General features: G+C 40.4%; 2 protein-coding genes across 2 annotated transcripts; both read right to left on the bottom strand.

Annotated features, from left to right (window-relative positions):
* Nucleotides 1–2,044: 2,044 nt before the first annotated feature.
* On the bottom strand, nt 2,045–2,560 carry LOC138952698 (transmembrane protein 229B-like). The gene has a single exon (XM_070324395.1). The coding sequence runs from the start codon at nt 2,558–2,560 to the stop codon at nt 2,045–2,047; it is 516 nt and encodes a 171-aa protein (XP_070180496.1).
* Nucleotides 2,561–5,038: 2,478 nt separating this feature from the next.
* Nucleotides 5,039–15,777, bottom strand: LOC138953925 (E2F-associated phosphoprotein-like). Its single transcript, XM_070325916.1, has 4 exons — nt 15,639–15,777; nt 14,586–14,809; nt 7,338–7,740; nt 5,039–6,688 (listed from the first exon to the last, which is right to left on the bottom strand). The coding sequence occupies exons 1-4, from the start codon at nt 15,713–15,715 to the stop codon at nt 6,403–6,405; spliced, it is 990 nt and encodes a 329-aa protein (XP_070182017.1). The 5' UTR covers nt 15,716–15,777; the 3' UTR covers nt 5,039–6,402.
* Nucleotides 15,778–16,463: the final 686 nt, after the last annotated feature.

The raw sequence follows: 16,463 nt of genomic DNA, 5'->3' as shown, positions 1-16,463 counted from the left end.
ATCTGTACTATAAATCACTTGATTCTGTTTTGCACAATGATATACTCATGGTAACAAATATAAGGTAAAATAGTTTTCAGAATTGGCCATTCCTACATGGACATAAAGTAACCTTGAAATCTTGGAAGTTGTCTGGAATGATTTCAATAGAGATTACACAATGTTCTATTTTTAATTTTGCATTGGGAATCCCGAGACTTTTTGTTTTGTTTAGTGGGGCACTGAGGGGGTCGAGGCTTGCTCAATCAATTTTGACTAAACAAAGAAAGTTGTGAGGGATTCCGAACGTGAGTTACAATAGAACATGGTGTAATTCATGTTGTACACTCTTTGTACAGTCAGGCGTGTTTTGTTGTTTTAGGACTCAATACTGCATCTATTTACAAGACCTCAGGAAGTCTTGTTCACAATGTGCATGGAAGGTAAGGCCGCGCTTGGAATTAGTCTGATAATTTTTTTGCATATTTCTCACCTTTTATTTTGACCTGTGCATCAACCAACAATTGCTTTCATACTGCAATAATCTGAAGAAACAGCACATCAGTCAAACACATTTTCCGGGAACAGATTGCTTCCAATTCAGTAGGGGGGCCGACTATCCTCAACCCGGCGGGTCCCCAGGTGGCGGATAGGGGAACGGCCCCCAGATATGGGGGCCAGCTGCGAATATAGAATAAGCAGTCCCGGACCAACTAGCGGTGTCTCTACCAGGACGGGGTGGGTTGGCAGATGGCACTGACTACCCTATAAATGCCCTACGTGTCCGATGACGGTTACACCATGCGGGTAAGAGCCGCATTAAAAGCTCTAGCCACGGGGTGGGACCCCCGGTAAGAAATCCCCCATGTGTTCCCAGGGTTAAGTTTTTGAGCCAGGAACTAAGGGCGGGGTAACCCCGAAAGAAACCTAAGGGCTGAAGTCGGAGGATCTGGGCCAACAGGCGCACCTTAACCAACCATAGATCCACGCAAAATGAAAGCGAACGATAAAAAGAAACATACATTTTGAAAAAAACCCAATATTTTTGTTCTGACAGGGGTACTGAGCTGTTACTGTTTGTAAACAACACTAAACACATTTGGAATGTAGAATGCAAATTACAGGCATGGGAATTCCAAAATAAAAAAAACTCTGAAAATAGGCCAAGGTCCAGGGGTCGCCTAGGCCCCGGTGGGGTACAGGGGCCGAGGCCTGTTGGGGGACCAGGGGGGCAAAGCCCCCCGGAAGGAAAACGAATTTTAGCATTTTAGACCAAGATTTTGATAGTTCTCGTGTAAGCAAATAATGGATAGAGAGACAATAGTATACATACAATTTAATTTACCTTTTTTTTGCCGGAAACAATTTTTTTATTTTCACTGAAACGTAATTTCCTTTTCGCGGAAATCTGCGATTTTGCGGACAATTCCCATGCTTGAAATTAGTTGCATTTCATGTCTCTTTTCTGGCTTTGAGGCCAAGTATTTGACCACATCCACCCAGGAGGTTTAAACTGAAGAAAACTGACACTATGTGAACACTTGCAATAAGAAACTGGAAGCATGTGATTCTTCATTACATAAGTGTAGTTTCTTCATCTTCAGGATTCTGTTTATGAGTATGATATTCTCTGTTGTGCATGCGTGCGTGCATGCATGTGTGTGTGGATACACTTGCAACTAAAAAAATCAGCAGGCAGTTTTACATTAATACTGACATGACTTGTTCCAAGTGTGTGTGTGTCTGCAAGATGTGCTTACAGTATGTGTGTATGAGAAAGACAAAAGGTATACAACATGTACATGTACAAATATATTTGTAAGAGAAAACTCAATCAATCAGCAAATAAAAAACAATACCAGTTGTTCACTTCAAATAAAACTCCAAAACATTTGAACCGAATTACACAAATCCACAAAAAGGAGACTCTTGCATCAAACCAAGATCGCGGACTAGATAAAAAAAATTAAACACTTTACAAAATAAATGAATTGTAAAAAGGAGCTACCTAAATTTAAAAAAACTAAATAAAAATGACTGCTAGCTTCTTCTTACATATATAGTTCTATTGTGTTTTGTCTCCTATGTCACCATTTTCTTGCTGGACAATGAGTTGCCTCCCCTCAATAGTTTCAATGGGTGGTCCGATGTAGATGCGGCGAGTGTACTGAATGATGAATCTTTCTGAGAAGATGGCCGCTAAGAACCACAGGGGGCAGTACTCCAGGGTAACCAGCCCCATGAAATCTCCATGAAAGGGTGTGTAGTCCCATGGGCATGCGTCAAACTGACTCAGTAACAGCCCTGTGCTGAACTCCCAGCAGTACGTCCAGAGTGTGTAGACAAGACCTCGCACAAGAAGCGGAACCCCCCGTGCTTCCATCAACAAAAAGAGCTGTTCAACAACTAGCATTGACACACCGTAGATGGGGAAGGACCATATGCTGGTTATTCCTGGCAATTTGAGGTTGAAGTTCACCACAAACTCCCAGATAGCTGTGAACATGACTTCCGTGGCATAGCCATGTATAGCGTAGATGTAAAATCTGCCTACCGCACTCAGAGCTTCCAGTTTTGTCATGGTGATTGCTTCACGCCTCTGAAACAAGTCAAACCGATTTAGTGACTTTAAAATGACATTATCTGTGTATGGTCTGCTGCAAACTGAATTAACACAACAGTTTTAGCCTGTTCACAATTCAGCAAAGAACATTGATAATTATATGCAACTACAACTTTATATTATCACTTTTCTTTACAACTGTTTTGAAAAAATGTGTAAATACAGTAATGTAAACCGACTTAAACTCACAGTGTTCAAGAAATTCACTGGTTTGTCACCTTCTTTGTCAAGAATACACATTAACTCAAATCAAAAATACGTTTCCTCCAGACATCTGACAGATGTAGGTAAGAAACGACATAAGGAGAGATACAACTAATATTTGTTTTTGACGCATTCTTTTGGGGGCGAGTAGAAGCCTTTGAAGCCCATACTTGTTTCATTGTTGCTAACGAATGAACCACGTGCCCTGAACTTGGGTGAAGTAAACATTGTGGCTTTGTGTTCAAAATGCAAACTGCGTAAAATAAACATATCCCAGTTTATTGATTCATGTCAACATTACTAACTTGCGCAAGTGTATCTTCTCTTTGCTTGACGTAAGACAGGAGGCATAGAAGTGTGAAGTGCCCCAAGCACCTGTCACGAAAAATGCAGACACCGTACACTCTGCGGACTTACTTTCGTGTCACCGACGTAATGTTGTTCAGTTGCTCCACTTTGACAGTAATGGGTTATTTTTTTAAGGCGATTTTTGCACTAAAGTTGTGCTCGATAATGCCGTCTGCCGTCTGGATCGTTCTCTGTCCTTTCGGAAATTGACCGGATGTTTACACTCTTCCATGGGAGACCACTCAGAGAAATCCTCTGAGCACAGGCACTTGCTGTGTGTACACACTTGTGATAGGTGCAGTTGATTTTCCCCCCGGACATGGATGTATTGAATACTCCCCCACGTGATCATTGACGCTATTCAATTCCCTTTTATCTTCGTCAGCATTTCTTCAACTTTAAAAAACACTAAATTATCTGTTTCTATTTGACCAACCATAAATATATTTATGGATCAACGAACAAAAAAGTTAAATCTTACCCAGTGAGGAACATATGAGTTGCAGCAATCTTTGTTTTTTTTTAAAATGATAGTCCCTTGTTCATTTCAATGCTTGTTATTATCTTGGGTATTTTTTTAAAAATTTTACATTTAGTCTTCTTCTTCTGCATTCATGGGCTGAAACTCCCATGTACATTCGTGTTTTTTGCACGAGTGGGGTTTTACATTGCATGACCATTTTTACCCCGACATTTAGGCAGCCATATTGCCGCTTTCGGAGGATGCATGCTTGGTATTTTCGTGTTTCTATAACCCAACGAACTCTGACAGGGTCTTTTCAGTGTGCACTTGGTCTTGTGCTTGCGTGTACACACGAAGGGGGAGAAGGCACTAGCAGGTCTGCACATGTCGGAGATCGGAAAAATCTCCACCCTTAACCCACCAGGCGGTAGAAGCCGGGATTTGAACTCAAGACCTTCCGAACAAGAGGCCGATGTCTTATCCACTATAGGCCACTGCACCCGTCTTACATTTAGTGAAGTTTTGACTAAATATTTTCAGATAGACTGGGAAACGAGTCAAGGTAGTGGCGTATGTGTGTGTGTGTGTGTGGAGCAATTCAGAAAAAAAACACCCAAGAACAAGACAGATTTTCATGAAACTTTACACACAAATTCTACCAGATGACATCCCCAGACTTTTTTTCTTCTATTTTTCGATTTCTGTCTTTAGTGATGTCACATCCGGCTTTTAGTGAAAGTTGAGACGGCACTGTGACGACCTCACTTTTGAATCAAATTGATTGAAATTTTGGTCAAGCAATCTTTGACTTTCGCGTCTATGGGATTGCATTTCAGCTCAAAAGCTTAAAAATTAATTCATTAGTTTGTTCAATAAAGTCATTGATATCAAATTTTCACAAACAGATTTAAAAATGATTGTATTGTATTCCTTATCAATTCCTGAATTCAAAACTATATAGGTAGTCATGTTTACTCTGAAAATGAGCACACAATGAAAGAAAAGAGGTTATTTAGGTACATACTACGTTTGTATGCTTCACATAGACGAGCGTAACCTGTTCTGCCTTCCGGTTTGGGGAAGACAAGTCTTACTTAGTTACTACATGTAGTCTCAGTGATGAATTGTTTCAAGTGTTGATCTTTTAGTTTCAGGCCATTAACATATTTTGTTATCACTTCATGCACATTTTTTAGATCTTATCATTAACACTCTTCCTAATTTGGTTATGATTCTCAAACAAAATGGATGAAAAAGTCTGTATGTGTTCATGTTTTTGTGTGCATGTGTCTGCATGCGTTACAATGTTTCATACGTAATTATATACCTTAATTTTTCAAGAATGTGCATAAGCAGCAGCTGAAGTTCACACACACACACACACACACACACACACACACACACATGTAGAGAGCAACAGCAATAATCACAAATTTTAATATCTGACTGCTCTTTCTTGCAGTAAAACTTACTTTGATCAAACCTAGGCAGCATGAAAGGAACACAAATCCAGGGAGTGACATTTAACTCCTGCTCTGCATCATAATCTTGCTTTTGTTGGAAACAACACAATAACAAAGTAACGGTGACTGTTCACGTTTACTTTATCTATACTTCATGCAAGCATGGGTGTTTGTGCCATACTGAGCACCTAAACACAATGAAGTATTGTAAACTGGCCCTAGCATCAGACAGATTCTTCTTTGCACAGTCTCTCTCTCCCACTCCCTCTTTCTTCCTCTCCCCATCTCTCTCTGTCTCTCTGTCTCTGTCTCTGTCTCTCTCTACCACAACCCTCGTAAAATAAAATTTGATTTGATTTGATTTGATCTCTCTCTCTCTCTCTCTCTTACTAGCAGAGTAGCAGTCACTCATATACAGTGTACCAGGACAATCAAAGAACCCATGGGTCATAAATGAGGGAAGACATGTATTTTACAGATTTGAGTCCCTGAAATTAACCACAACTACCAGTGCAGTTTGTGTTGCAAGATGTCATTTACTATACTGACAAAGTGCTAAAAACCTATTACATGTACTTGGTGATGTTTTTCAACGACACACATGTAGCATTGTCTTCTGAAGAGGATTTCACGCTTTTGACCTTATTTCATCAAGGAATAACCATGACCAGTTAGAAGGTTCAGCAATAGGGAATTGGTCATACAGCAGTGTTGTACCCAGATACAGGGGACACCAGGTCAGTTGGACCTGGTTTCAAAACATATATCGGTCACATTGTCTTGGCCACAAAATGTTGTGTTCGAAAACATCCTATGTGTCAAAGCCATCTGATATTTGACCGGACAATGTGTCAGATCAAGATAGTATGTGTAAAAGACCGAAGACCGAGGCCTGGGAGCAACACTGAGACAGTGCAGAATCTTTTCCCTACAAATTTGTGTTTACTCCTGTAGAGCAATACAAAGAAACAAAGCGTATGACAAGATCAGTTCGCTTAATTGAACACATAAATCTCCTTCAAATTTGGTCTCTTTCTGAGATTAGAACTGCACATTATTAAAAAAATTGAGTTTAAGAAATTTCTGCTCTGTGTTACAGGACTACATGAACATAAAATCTGCAATCTTTCATTTATGTTCCACTGTCTGTATATATATATAGATATATGGAGATGCAGCGTTCTCTCTCCTCACACACACTAATTAACAAACATTCACAGATGCTGATACATGTACAGCATCTGCTCACACTCCTCCTTCCCACCTGACCCCCCCTCCCCCCCTATACACACACACACTTCAATGTACAACCATCCCACTTATCAGGGCTGACTGACCAGCACATTGAAAAAGTGATACACTTCTTCCGTATCAACAACACCCACAACAGTGTCACATTCTTCGCACTTCACAGGGTGAAAATTATCTTTGGAAGCATCATTCTGGTCAGCAGTATTGCCGGATCCTTCTCCCGTTTTTCCGCTGGACTGCTTTGACTTCTTGAACTTCTTTTTTGCCGCCCTCTCTGGAACGCTCAGGAGCTCTCCTGTGTTGACTTTGCAGTTCATGACAAACATCGCTCGGTACTGGGTTGGGTAGATCTCATGCCTGTAAAAGCGAAACAGAAAATTAAATTGTTATCAAAGAAGACACAAGAAAAAAATGGAAGTTGAGGATGAAAGTCGCATGTTCATTTCAATGCTTTTATTTTCTCAGGTGCCAGGAGAGAGGTTCCGAATAACTCTCACTTACGCTATTACACATGCATTTAGAGCGCTTACTTCCTTTTGTTTATCAGATCTTCAAACCATAGACAAGTGAGAGTTATGAGGAATTAGTCTCCTGGCACAAGAGTGAATAAGAAGCAATTGACCTGAACAAAGAACCTCAGAAGTTTATCACCATTATTAGTATCAAACAGTCTGAAAACAAGATCTAATGAGCACACACTTGAATGGATCTCTACTCTCGACGTAAAAGCAATCCATTTCAAGCAGAGTGTTTAACCTTGTCTTTGAGAAAAGAAATTCTTGCTCAGAGGCACCTAGTGCAGTCAATCCAAACCAATTCTCCTACTAGCAGGATAAGAGTTACAGTATTACATATCACTTATCAAATGGCTTGAAAGCTGAAAAGTATAACTTTCTCCCATCAACAAAATGTATGTGGACTTTTCACTCTCATTGCCTGTCAAACCACTCTACGCAAAGCTAGCATGATAATTGTTTGTGTGTTGCTGGGTAATCATAGAACCAACCTTTGGCAATCCAGGCACAGTGTTGTCATGCAAGCAGGACAATCCAGGACAGCGTCACTCTTTGGGATGCTATTCATTTTGTTGCCACTACCCCTTTTCCTGTTGCCAGCAGCTTGGCCTTTGCTGCCATAGTGCTGTTTACGCTGCTGATCCACCCACTTCTGATCCTCATCATCCATGTCAGGATCATAGAGAAGATCATCGTTCGATGGCTGTGTGTGTTGTTTTGGTATCTTCGCATCCCCTTCTCCCTCATAATTCTCATCATCATCAGAGTCAAAGTACATGTCGTTGTAGAAAGACTTTTTGATATTCTCTGCCGCACTACTATCCCCTTCTTGCTTGCCCTCTGCTGCCGAAGCCTTGCTGGTGACCAAGGCCTTTTCTTTCATCTGTATTTCAGCTGAAGTATAAACAAAATAAAATGTGTTGCATGTTTTTGTATGTCTATTCTTTTTTGGGGCATTGTATTGTCATGTTAGTTTTCGTTTTTTGTCTTCTACACTAAAAAATTAATTTAAGCAACTTATTAACAAAACAAAAAAATTACATTTTTAAACATTCTCTTGTTTTAATAATTTAGACAGGGATGTTGTTTGAATTTATTTTCCTCACCAAATTTGCCACACACAAAAACACATAGAATTTTCAGCAATTTGTTTTACATTTGAGTCACATTTTCCAAACCAGGAAACAAATCTTGGCAACAAAACGTATCTATCTTCAACTTCAGGGCCCGTATGCATGAACTGGAAGTCAGAAACACTGGAAGTAGAGGCCTCTTTTGAAAGTGGGAACTCCCAAAGTTAACTTTCTAACTGTTCCCTATGCATGAACGCCGTAGTGCTGACTTCGAGAGTATTCGGTCAAGGTCGCGAAAATTGGGGGAATCCCAACTAGTACATGCGTTTGTTAACGGTAAGCTTGGCGACCAGAAGAAACAAGTCTCATCGCGAGTTCAAAAGGGCGAACGTTGAGCGCGCTGTAGTACTAACAGCGTTATTGCTGTTGTTTTTTGAATGGTTAAACGAAAGGGTCGGTTCAAACCTGTGATGATTGTCGAATGACTGCCTAGCTATGACAATGACTTTGTTGACCTGAATGTTAGGGAGAAAAATAGATGATTATGTTGAACTTTTTTTCTCCTTTCTTTTTTAATATCAGTTGCAGTTGTTTTTTGGTTTTTTTTCCTGTTATCGGGGAGCATCTGTCTGTATTGATCTTTTTTTTTCTGTTCTTTTTTCCTGCTTTTTATATTAAAGTCAAGATTGGATTTTTTGTGAAAGCATAGGACAGTTTCTTTACGCAATTAAAACAAGAAGGGCAAAGCCCATACGACTCACATGCTTGACCTTGACCTTTACATGACCTTGACATTCAGGGTCAAGGTCAAATAACTAAACCTAGCAATGACATCATACACTAAGAACTGCTTTACACATTTTTCCTACCAAAATACATGTGACCTTGACCCAAGGTCAAGGTAATCCAAGGTCATGCAACACAATTCAAGACATAGGAAGTACAATGGTGCTTATTGGCTCTTTCTACCATGAGATATGGTCACTTTTAGTGGTTCACTACCTTATTTTGGTCACATTTCATAAGGGTCAAAGTGACCTTGACCTTGATCATATGTGACCAAATGTGTCTCATGATGAAAGCATAACATGTGCCCCACATAATTTTTAAGTTTGAAACAGTTATCTTCCATAGTTCAGGGTCAAGGTCACTTCAAAATATGTATACAATCCAACTTTGAAGAGCTCCTGTGACCTTGACCTTGAAGCAAGGTAAACCAAACTGGTATCAAAAGATGGGGCTTACTTTGCCCTATATATCATATATAGGTGAGGTATTCAATCTCAAAAACTTCAGAGAAAATGGGAAAAATGGGAAAAATAGCTGTTTTTTAGACAACATTTATGGCCCCTGCGACCTTGACCTTGAAGCAAGGTCAAGATGCTATGTTTGTTTTTTGGGGCCTTGTCATCATACACCATCTTGCCAAATTTGGTACTGATAGACTGAATAGTGTCCAAGAAATATCCAACGTTAAAGTTTTTCGGACGGACGGACGGACGGACGGACGGACGACTCGGGTGAGTACATAGACTCACTTTTGCTTCGCATGTGAGTCAAAAAACCGAACACAGAGACAAAAACCGGTTGTTGCAGCGAATGCAATTGAGGCCTTTTAAGAAAAAGATCAATAAAAAAAAAATAAAAAAAAATTTTGCTCCCAGCTGCACTTGAACCCGGAGCGCCGGATCGAATTTCCGAATCCGTAACCACTGCACCATACTACTCGTGTGAAAAAAAGCGTGATGAAAAGATGTGATATGAGTTATTCAGTCGTGATGGTTTGAAAGCTCGCCACCTTCGCCGTTTTTTCGGTTAGTAACTGATCGAACTGTCGCTTTTGAGCCACTCTGTTTCAAGCATTTCACCTACATTAAACAAGAATGTCATAGTTTGTGTCTATGGTGCAAGGCAGCCGACCGTCTCATTGTAGCCAAGTTACGACAGTTGCTCGATTGACGCATTTCACGTCTTCGATATTCTGTCTGAGCTCATTTCCCAATGAGCTGCCTTAAAAACAGGAATGTCCTGCAATTGTAGAATGCGTTGGAGGTTTCTTTTGGATGGGTAAGGACATTTAAGAAGCAATATCGTCGTATAATGATGTCAAGTGAGAGACCCTGCAAATTAACATTGAAAGTGGGAACTTCGGAAGCAAAGTTGCCAGCTACTCGGTATGCAAGAGCTAAATTGAAAGCCGAAGTAGTGGCTTCGAGAGTTCTGAGGTCAAGGTCGAGGAAATTGGGGGAATCCCAATTAGTGCGCATGCGTTTGTAAACAGTAGGCTTGGTGACCAGAGGAAACAAATCTCATCGCGAGTTCGTAAATGGGCGAACGTTGATCGCGCTGTAGCTTTCACTATAGTTGTTGCTTCTGCCTGGTTGAACGAAAGGGTCGGTTCAAAGCTGTGATGATTGTCATGAAATTGAATGACTGTCTATAATAATGATTTTGTTCACCAGAATGTTGGGGAGAATAAAACATTTTTTTTATGTGGTAGCGAAGTCGGTTATGTTAAACCTCTTCTTTTTTTAATGATTGTGCATCGGTAAAACTGTTTTGGACAAAATAGGTTGGTTAGAGCGAACGTTTGGGATACTGGTAAATTTGAAAAGGCAGAAATCAATCAGTGTTTAAAGAATCAAGATATAAGGTGTAGTGAAACGAAGATAAGTTCAGTGACTTTCATATTAATTGGGAAAATATGTGTGCGAATTTTTACAAAAGATAAATTGTTGTACTTTGGTATTTGTACATTTTGTTTGTCCTCGTTAATTGTGAACAGGATGTATGTTTATGCAAAGTTGAAAGTCAAGATTGGATTTGTTTATCCTACGCGCGTGTGTGCATGTGTGTTAGACATAGAACACTTTATTATCTTAATTTCGAGAAACTCGGGTGTGGTGAATCACAACAAACAACATAAAACGTAAGAAAATAAATAAAATATTGAGGCGCAAATAATCAGCTCATAATAGTGTGTGTGTGTGTGTGTGGGGGGGGGTGGGGGTGCACACACACACACACCGTTGAACACACACCGTCGAACACACACACACACACACACACACACACACAAACGCACAATTATACCCGCACGCACGCACGCACAGGCACTCGCACAAATACATACAAACACTTTCACACACACACACGCACACGCACGCACACACACACACACACACACACAAACACATGTGCGCGCGTGCACAGCAAATGAATGAATGAATCAATCAATCAATATGAGGCTTATATCGCGCGTATTCCGTGGGTACAGTTCTAAGCGCAGGGATTTTTTTTTTCTAATTTTTTTTTTTTTAATGCAATTTATATCGCGCACATATTCAAGGCGCAGGGATTTATTTATGCCGTGTGAGATGGAATTTGTTTTACACAATACATTACGCATTCACATCGGCCAGCAGATCGCAGCCATTTCGGCGCATATCCTACTTTTCACGGCCTATTATTCTAAGTCACACGGGTATTTTGGTGGACATTTTTATCTATGCCTATACAATTTTGCCAGGAAAGACCCTTTTGTCAATCGTGGGATCTTTAACGTGCACACCCCAATGAATGAACAGAAGCACACCTACACACGCACGCACGCACACACACACACCCACACTCTCACACAAACACACACTCACACATGCACACAAAGACGCCCATTTACATAGAAACACCCCCCCCCCCCCCCCCCCCTATAAGCGGGGATGAAATTTTAAGAGTGGTGGCCAGTGACCCAGAACGAACAAAAGTCAAAGCTGGCAACTCAGGTTTGTATTCAGGGAAATTTACACGAAATGCACGCACGAGATACGACTTTTCTTTCTATTTTCTCTCTTTGGGACTTTCATTTGCGTTAGATCGGTTTTATATGAAAAACCGAAGAAAAGCCCTGCTATTTTGCACTGAGAAACTTTGGAAGCAGCGTGTTTATTCCTGGGTTTCGCTGTAGTACAATTACCCTCACTTACTTCCTCGCTTGCTTCAAAAGTAAGCACTTTTTCGGTCCCATGCATGCGAAATTGAGGATGTACTTCCGATGTCACTCAAAACGTAGGAAGTTGTCGCAAACTACCATCAATTACTTCCTCGCTTTGCTTCGAAGTAAGCCCTTCTTCCGGCCCATGCATACGAAAGTGAGGCAAGTTCTTCCGATGTCACTCAAAACTTCGGGAGTTTTCGCGAACTTCCCCCATAAGCATACGGGCACAGACCTTTATGATACACACAGCAAAGGGAAAACTTTGTTTTTAAACGAACGACATGTAATATACAGCAGTCCCTCTCATGAACGGACACCCTTGGGCCATAGCAAACCTGTCCCTACATTGCAGGTGGCCGGTCACGGGAGGGGTGAACCCCCCCCCCCCACTCCCTCACGCATACACTCACACAGAGACACAGAAACAAACTGATTAAGTCTATGCTAACCACTACTTTTGGCTACTAAACAATAACATCAATTAAACTGCTAACATTTTTTGTAAAAATAATTTTTATGAATGGTGTTAAAAGAAGAGATAAAAAAAATCCTCAAGGCGGTGAGCGCACTCGCCATGCACTGACATCATACGAAAGCAGCCACACAAACACCGCACGTGTGTGCAGATGCTTTGCGAGAATAAGCATTGAAAACCGGTTTGAATAAAAACCAGCAGATAGAGCTGCCTATCATATTTATTTTCTTCTTGTCTGCATGCCAATCTTGTGGCAGTGACTTTTCACTCTTCAGTTGGAAATGTCATCCCTGTACACAACACCCCTTTCACTCTCCCTCACTCCTTACCCCAAGCCCATGACAACTGAACCTTGGAAGAGTATACCTCTTCATTTATCTCCAGCGCTCTTCCAGCGAGGCTGACACCAGCACCCCACTGAATCTAGCCAGCTCCTCCCCCCCTCCCTCCCCCCCCCAGCCACGCTCCCTCTAATTGAGGCCACCTGCACCGCTCACTCCAAAACCAGTTGACCGTGTACTTTTGACACTGATATTGTGATGGGGTTGGGGTGGGTGATCAACAAAGCAAGAAAACTGAAGGGCTTACATTACAGATTAGGCAATGACTCACTGGTCAAGGCTGAGAGGAAAAAAGAATATGGCTTTGTTAATCTTGTCAATAAAAGAGGTTACACACACATGCGATGCTGAGAACTGAGGCCGATTTTAACTCTATTTATTCTACATACGTGAGAGAGACACTCCTGAGATAATAACCGTTCAAATCACACGTGTGTATATCATGTAAATGAGGTCATGTCAAGCAAGTCTGACAGGGACCTGTTTTTTAATTTCCACTACTTATGATGCCAAAGTCACTGAGACAAACGTCATTATAGAAGAAAAAAAGTGCGCTCGCTAATTACCCTTGATGAATTTTTAGAACTAACACATCACGCCACACTTTCAGAATGACGTTTCTTTACTTTGACGTAATAGATTGCATGAGGCTTTAGAAGAGATCGAGGTTACAAAACAAGCGTCTTCAATTTAGCTGCCTCGACTGCAGGACATTTTCAGTAAAATACACGTAAGTACAGTATGTAGGATAAACAGAATACTACATGGCTTGCTGTTTCGTACCAGATTTACACTCGTTGCTCGCTTTCGCTCGCAGTTCAATATTAAAAAAACAAAACTCTTGTAAATCTGGTACGACACAGCAAGCCATGTAGTATTCTCTATTTTCTGGGCAGTTATTGAAGTGACTTATAAAAATGAATGAACATATTGTGAATTATTTGTTTAAGTCACTTCAATAACTACCCAGAAAACCAGGTTATTCCATGTATTCTCCAAATTCATTTTACTGTCACACATTGCCTTAGTGCAATTATCGTTAATAAACACTCTGTGCCTAGCAAATCTGTCCGTACATGTCAGGTGTCAGCTCACGCCGGGGGCCGTACATTGCAGCGACTGCTGTATATTATCATAAAGTTTGTTTCTGTATGTATGATGACAAAAGGCTGAGGCGGGAATTGCGGCGTAGCTTCGTAGCCACTCGAGTTAAGTTAGTCTTAAGCTTTCAAAAACAAAACTTGAAAAGAATCATTAAAAACAGCGGAAAACAGTAGATATTCTATGAGCTATCGTAGACCCTGACAGACTGGGCAGGCAAAACTTTGCTTCATCTCTCCGCACTGCGTCAGGCGTTTTGATGTCAAATGTTAATGGAGTCATTGACCGCTCTCTTCACTTACCAAGTCTCAGTCAAAATCAGTCGGCGCTAGCCCAGAATCTCTCTCTCTCTCTGAGCTATAAAGCCTATCTGTAGGTGTGTGTTTATGGATGCTGGCCAAAAAGTATAAGGCGTGTACATATGAGCGCACACCCGCAAGGGCTTGTGTGTATGTGTATGTGTGTATATATTTGTTTGTGTGTGTGTGTGCGAGTGCTTGCCCGCATGTGTGTGTGTGTGTGTGTGTGTGTGTGTGTGTGTGTGTGTGTGTGTGTGTGTGTGTGTAACAAAATACATGTTATAAGCATATCTTTTGACATACAAGAAGGTCTTCTTCTTCTTCTGCGTTTGATACAAGAATCATTCATTAAGAACGGTTACAAGAAATGACTGAAATTGTTTTCCAAAAATGGGTACAGCTACTGAGTTAGTAGATTTTATATTCAAGATAATACACTATTCGACAGTGTCTTACCTCTGCTTTTCTCTAGCATATAAACAGTTTTCTCTAGTTCAGCATTCATCTCTCGTTCAAACTCGTCTTCACTGGATGATTCGTGTCCATCGCTAGCCTTATGTGGGCGAGACTGGCGAGACTGCTGACCCGACTTCTGTTGCTGCTCTTTTTGATGAATGTGACGAAGACGTTTCCGCTGCTCAGACGTACCATGCAATATGATGTCAATCTCATCCTCAGAGCTGGAAGGCCAAAAAACAACAAAGGCTCATAATCGTTCCAGTATTTTTACTGCTATTGCTAAAGCTCCTGAATGCATAGAAGGTGGCAATATGTAATTTTGTAAATTTAACAAGTTCCAAGATCAAAAACACATCTAAAACTAAAGTAATGTGGTAATCTTGAACTTTAGCGTGTTAAATTCATAGCTCAGAATCCCGTGACATTCTTTACTTATTTTTGATACAAGTCCATGTAAGCAAGCCAAAGAACATTTGTCGTGAAATTAATTGACGGATTGAGCTTCAAACTTAAGCATAATTAATTAATTTGGTTGTTCAATCGACGAAAATGCACCGAAAATGGCGTACGTTGTCAACCATGGGACATCATTTACACGAAAGAGTTGTCTCCCTTGTTCGCTCATACGGATAATTCCTTCTTTGACCCATGTAAACGAAATGCATTTGTACAGTTCATCGGAGTTCATTCCGTAACTTCAAAAGGATCTAAAATGACTTGCGATGATTACAAGTGCAGGTTCTGAATTCTGAGCTATGAAACGCTTAAGTTTAAGATTACCAGTAATGTTCATTACTATATAATATTGCTATTTCGGCATTTGTACCTGTATTCACCTTCCAAATATTTTGTTACGCTGTTTTTTTACAGGTGTGTGTGTGTGTGTGTAGGTGTAAGTATGTGTGTGTAAAACTGCAAGTCAAGACGTTCCTCGCTAAAGTACTATGGAGTATGGTCTCGCATAGTTCATTTTGTGCATGTGTGGGTTGCTTTTCGCGTGATTTTTGTGAGCAAACTTTAACTGATAGAGGAATCTGACACTATGCTTACCTTTCAGCTCTCTCCTGATCGCTTTCGTCACCTAAATCAAAATAATCATATGCTCTGTCAGCAATAAACCGTGACATTTTAGGTTTTTAGGCACCCACTCTCAACAAAACTTGTACGTAATCACAAACGGAAGTTGAGTGTAGTAACAACTAAAGGGAAACAAGTAAAAATGAAAAATTACTTTTTACACACAGAGTTATTTCTCCTTGGTATATATAAAAAAAAAGGTAAAATGTAACTGATAAAATTCTCATCAATGCTCATGTAATAAACGTTAAACATCAGTCTGATGCAATTACAGTTTTAAAAATGCACTGTAGAAAATGTAGTCCAGTTATTGAGAGGCTTAAAATGAATTTATTTGATTTTTAAGTTGAAAAGTATTGTCAAGTGCCTGTGGTACCATCACTTTGAGCATCTATTTTTTTAAACCAAAGAAAAAAGTGCAACGCCATCAAAAATAGGGAAGCGAAAGAAATTGATTGTATCGTCATGTGGTAAACACTTCAGCGTTATGATTTGCATGAAAATTGAGGTTTCAAAGTGCTGAATTTTGCCAAAACTGCAAAAGAACCTGTGCCTCCCATTCCGTGACGTCATTTTAACACGGAGCGAGCATGAGAGACAGAATTTCATTGGTCGTACTTGACACCAGCTGTCAAGAAAAGTAAAATATACAGACATATTTCCGCCTTTCAGGTCCTAGAAAAAAATCTTGACAGTGTAAAGTTACTATAAAATATATGTTCTACATTTGACAAATGTAATCATGGTCCATTGAACAGCATTTACACATCGTGTAACGGGTGAAGTGCGACGGGGGGT

This window comes from Littorina saxatilis, linkage group LG17, assembly GCF_037325665.1.
Source record: "Littorina saxatilis isolate snail1 linkage group LG17, US_GU_Lsax_2.0, whole genome shotgun sequence".
NCBI lineage: Eukaryota > Metazoa > Mollusca > Gastropoda > Littorinimorpha > Littorinidae > Littorina > Littorina saxatilis.
Note: the sequence above shows the minus strand (reverse complement) of the source record. Positions and strands in the feature narration are given on the sequence as shown.

Coding starts and splice junctions, on each gene's coding strand:
- LOC138952698 (XM_070324395.1), bottom strand. CDS start 2,560: ATGACAAAACTGGAAGCTCTGAGTGCGGTAGGCAGATTTTACATCTAC.
- LOC138953925 (XM_070325916.1), bottom strand. CDS start 15,715: ATGTCACGGTTTATTGCTGACAGAGCATATGATTATTTTGATTTAGGT. Junction 14,810..15,638: donor GATCAGGAGAGAGCTGAAAG/GTAAGCATAGTG, acceptor TTGGCCTTCCAG/CTCTGAGGATGAGATTGACA. Junction 6,689..7,337: donor CTGTGCCTGGATTGCCAAAG/GTTGGTTCTATG, acceptor TCGCTTTTACAG/GCATGAGATCTACCCAACCC.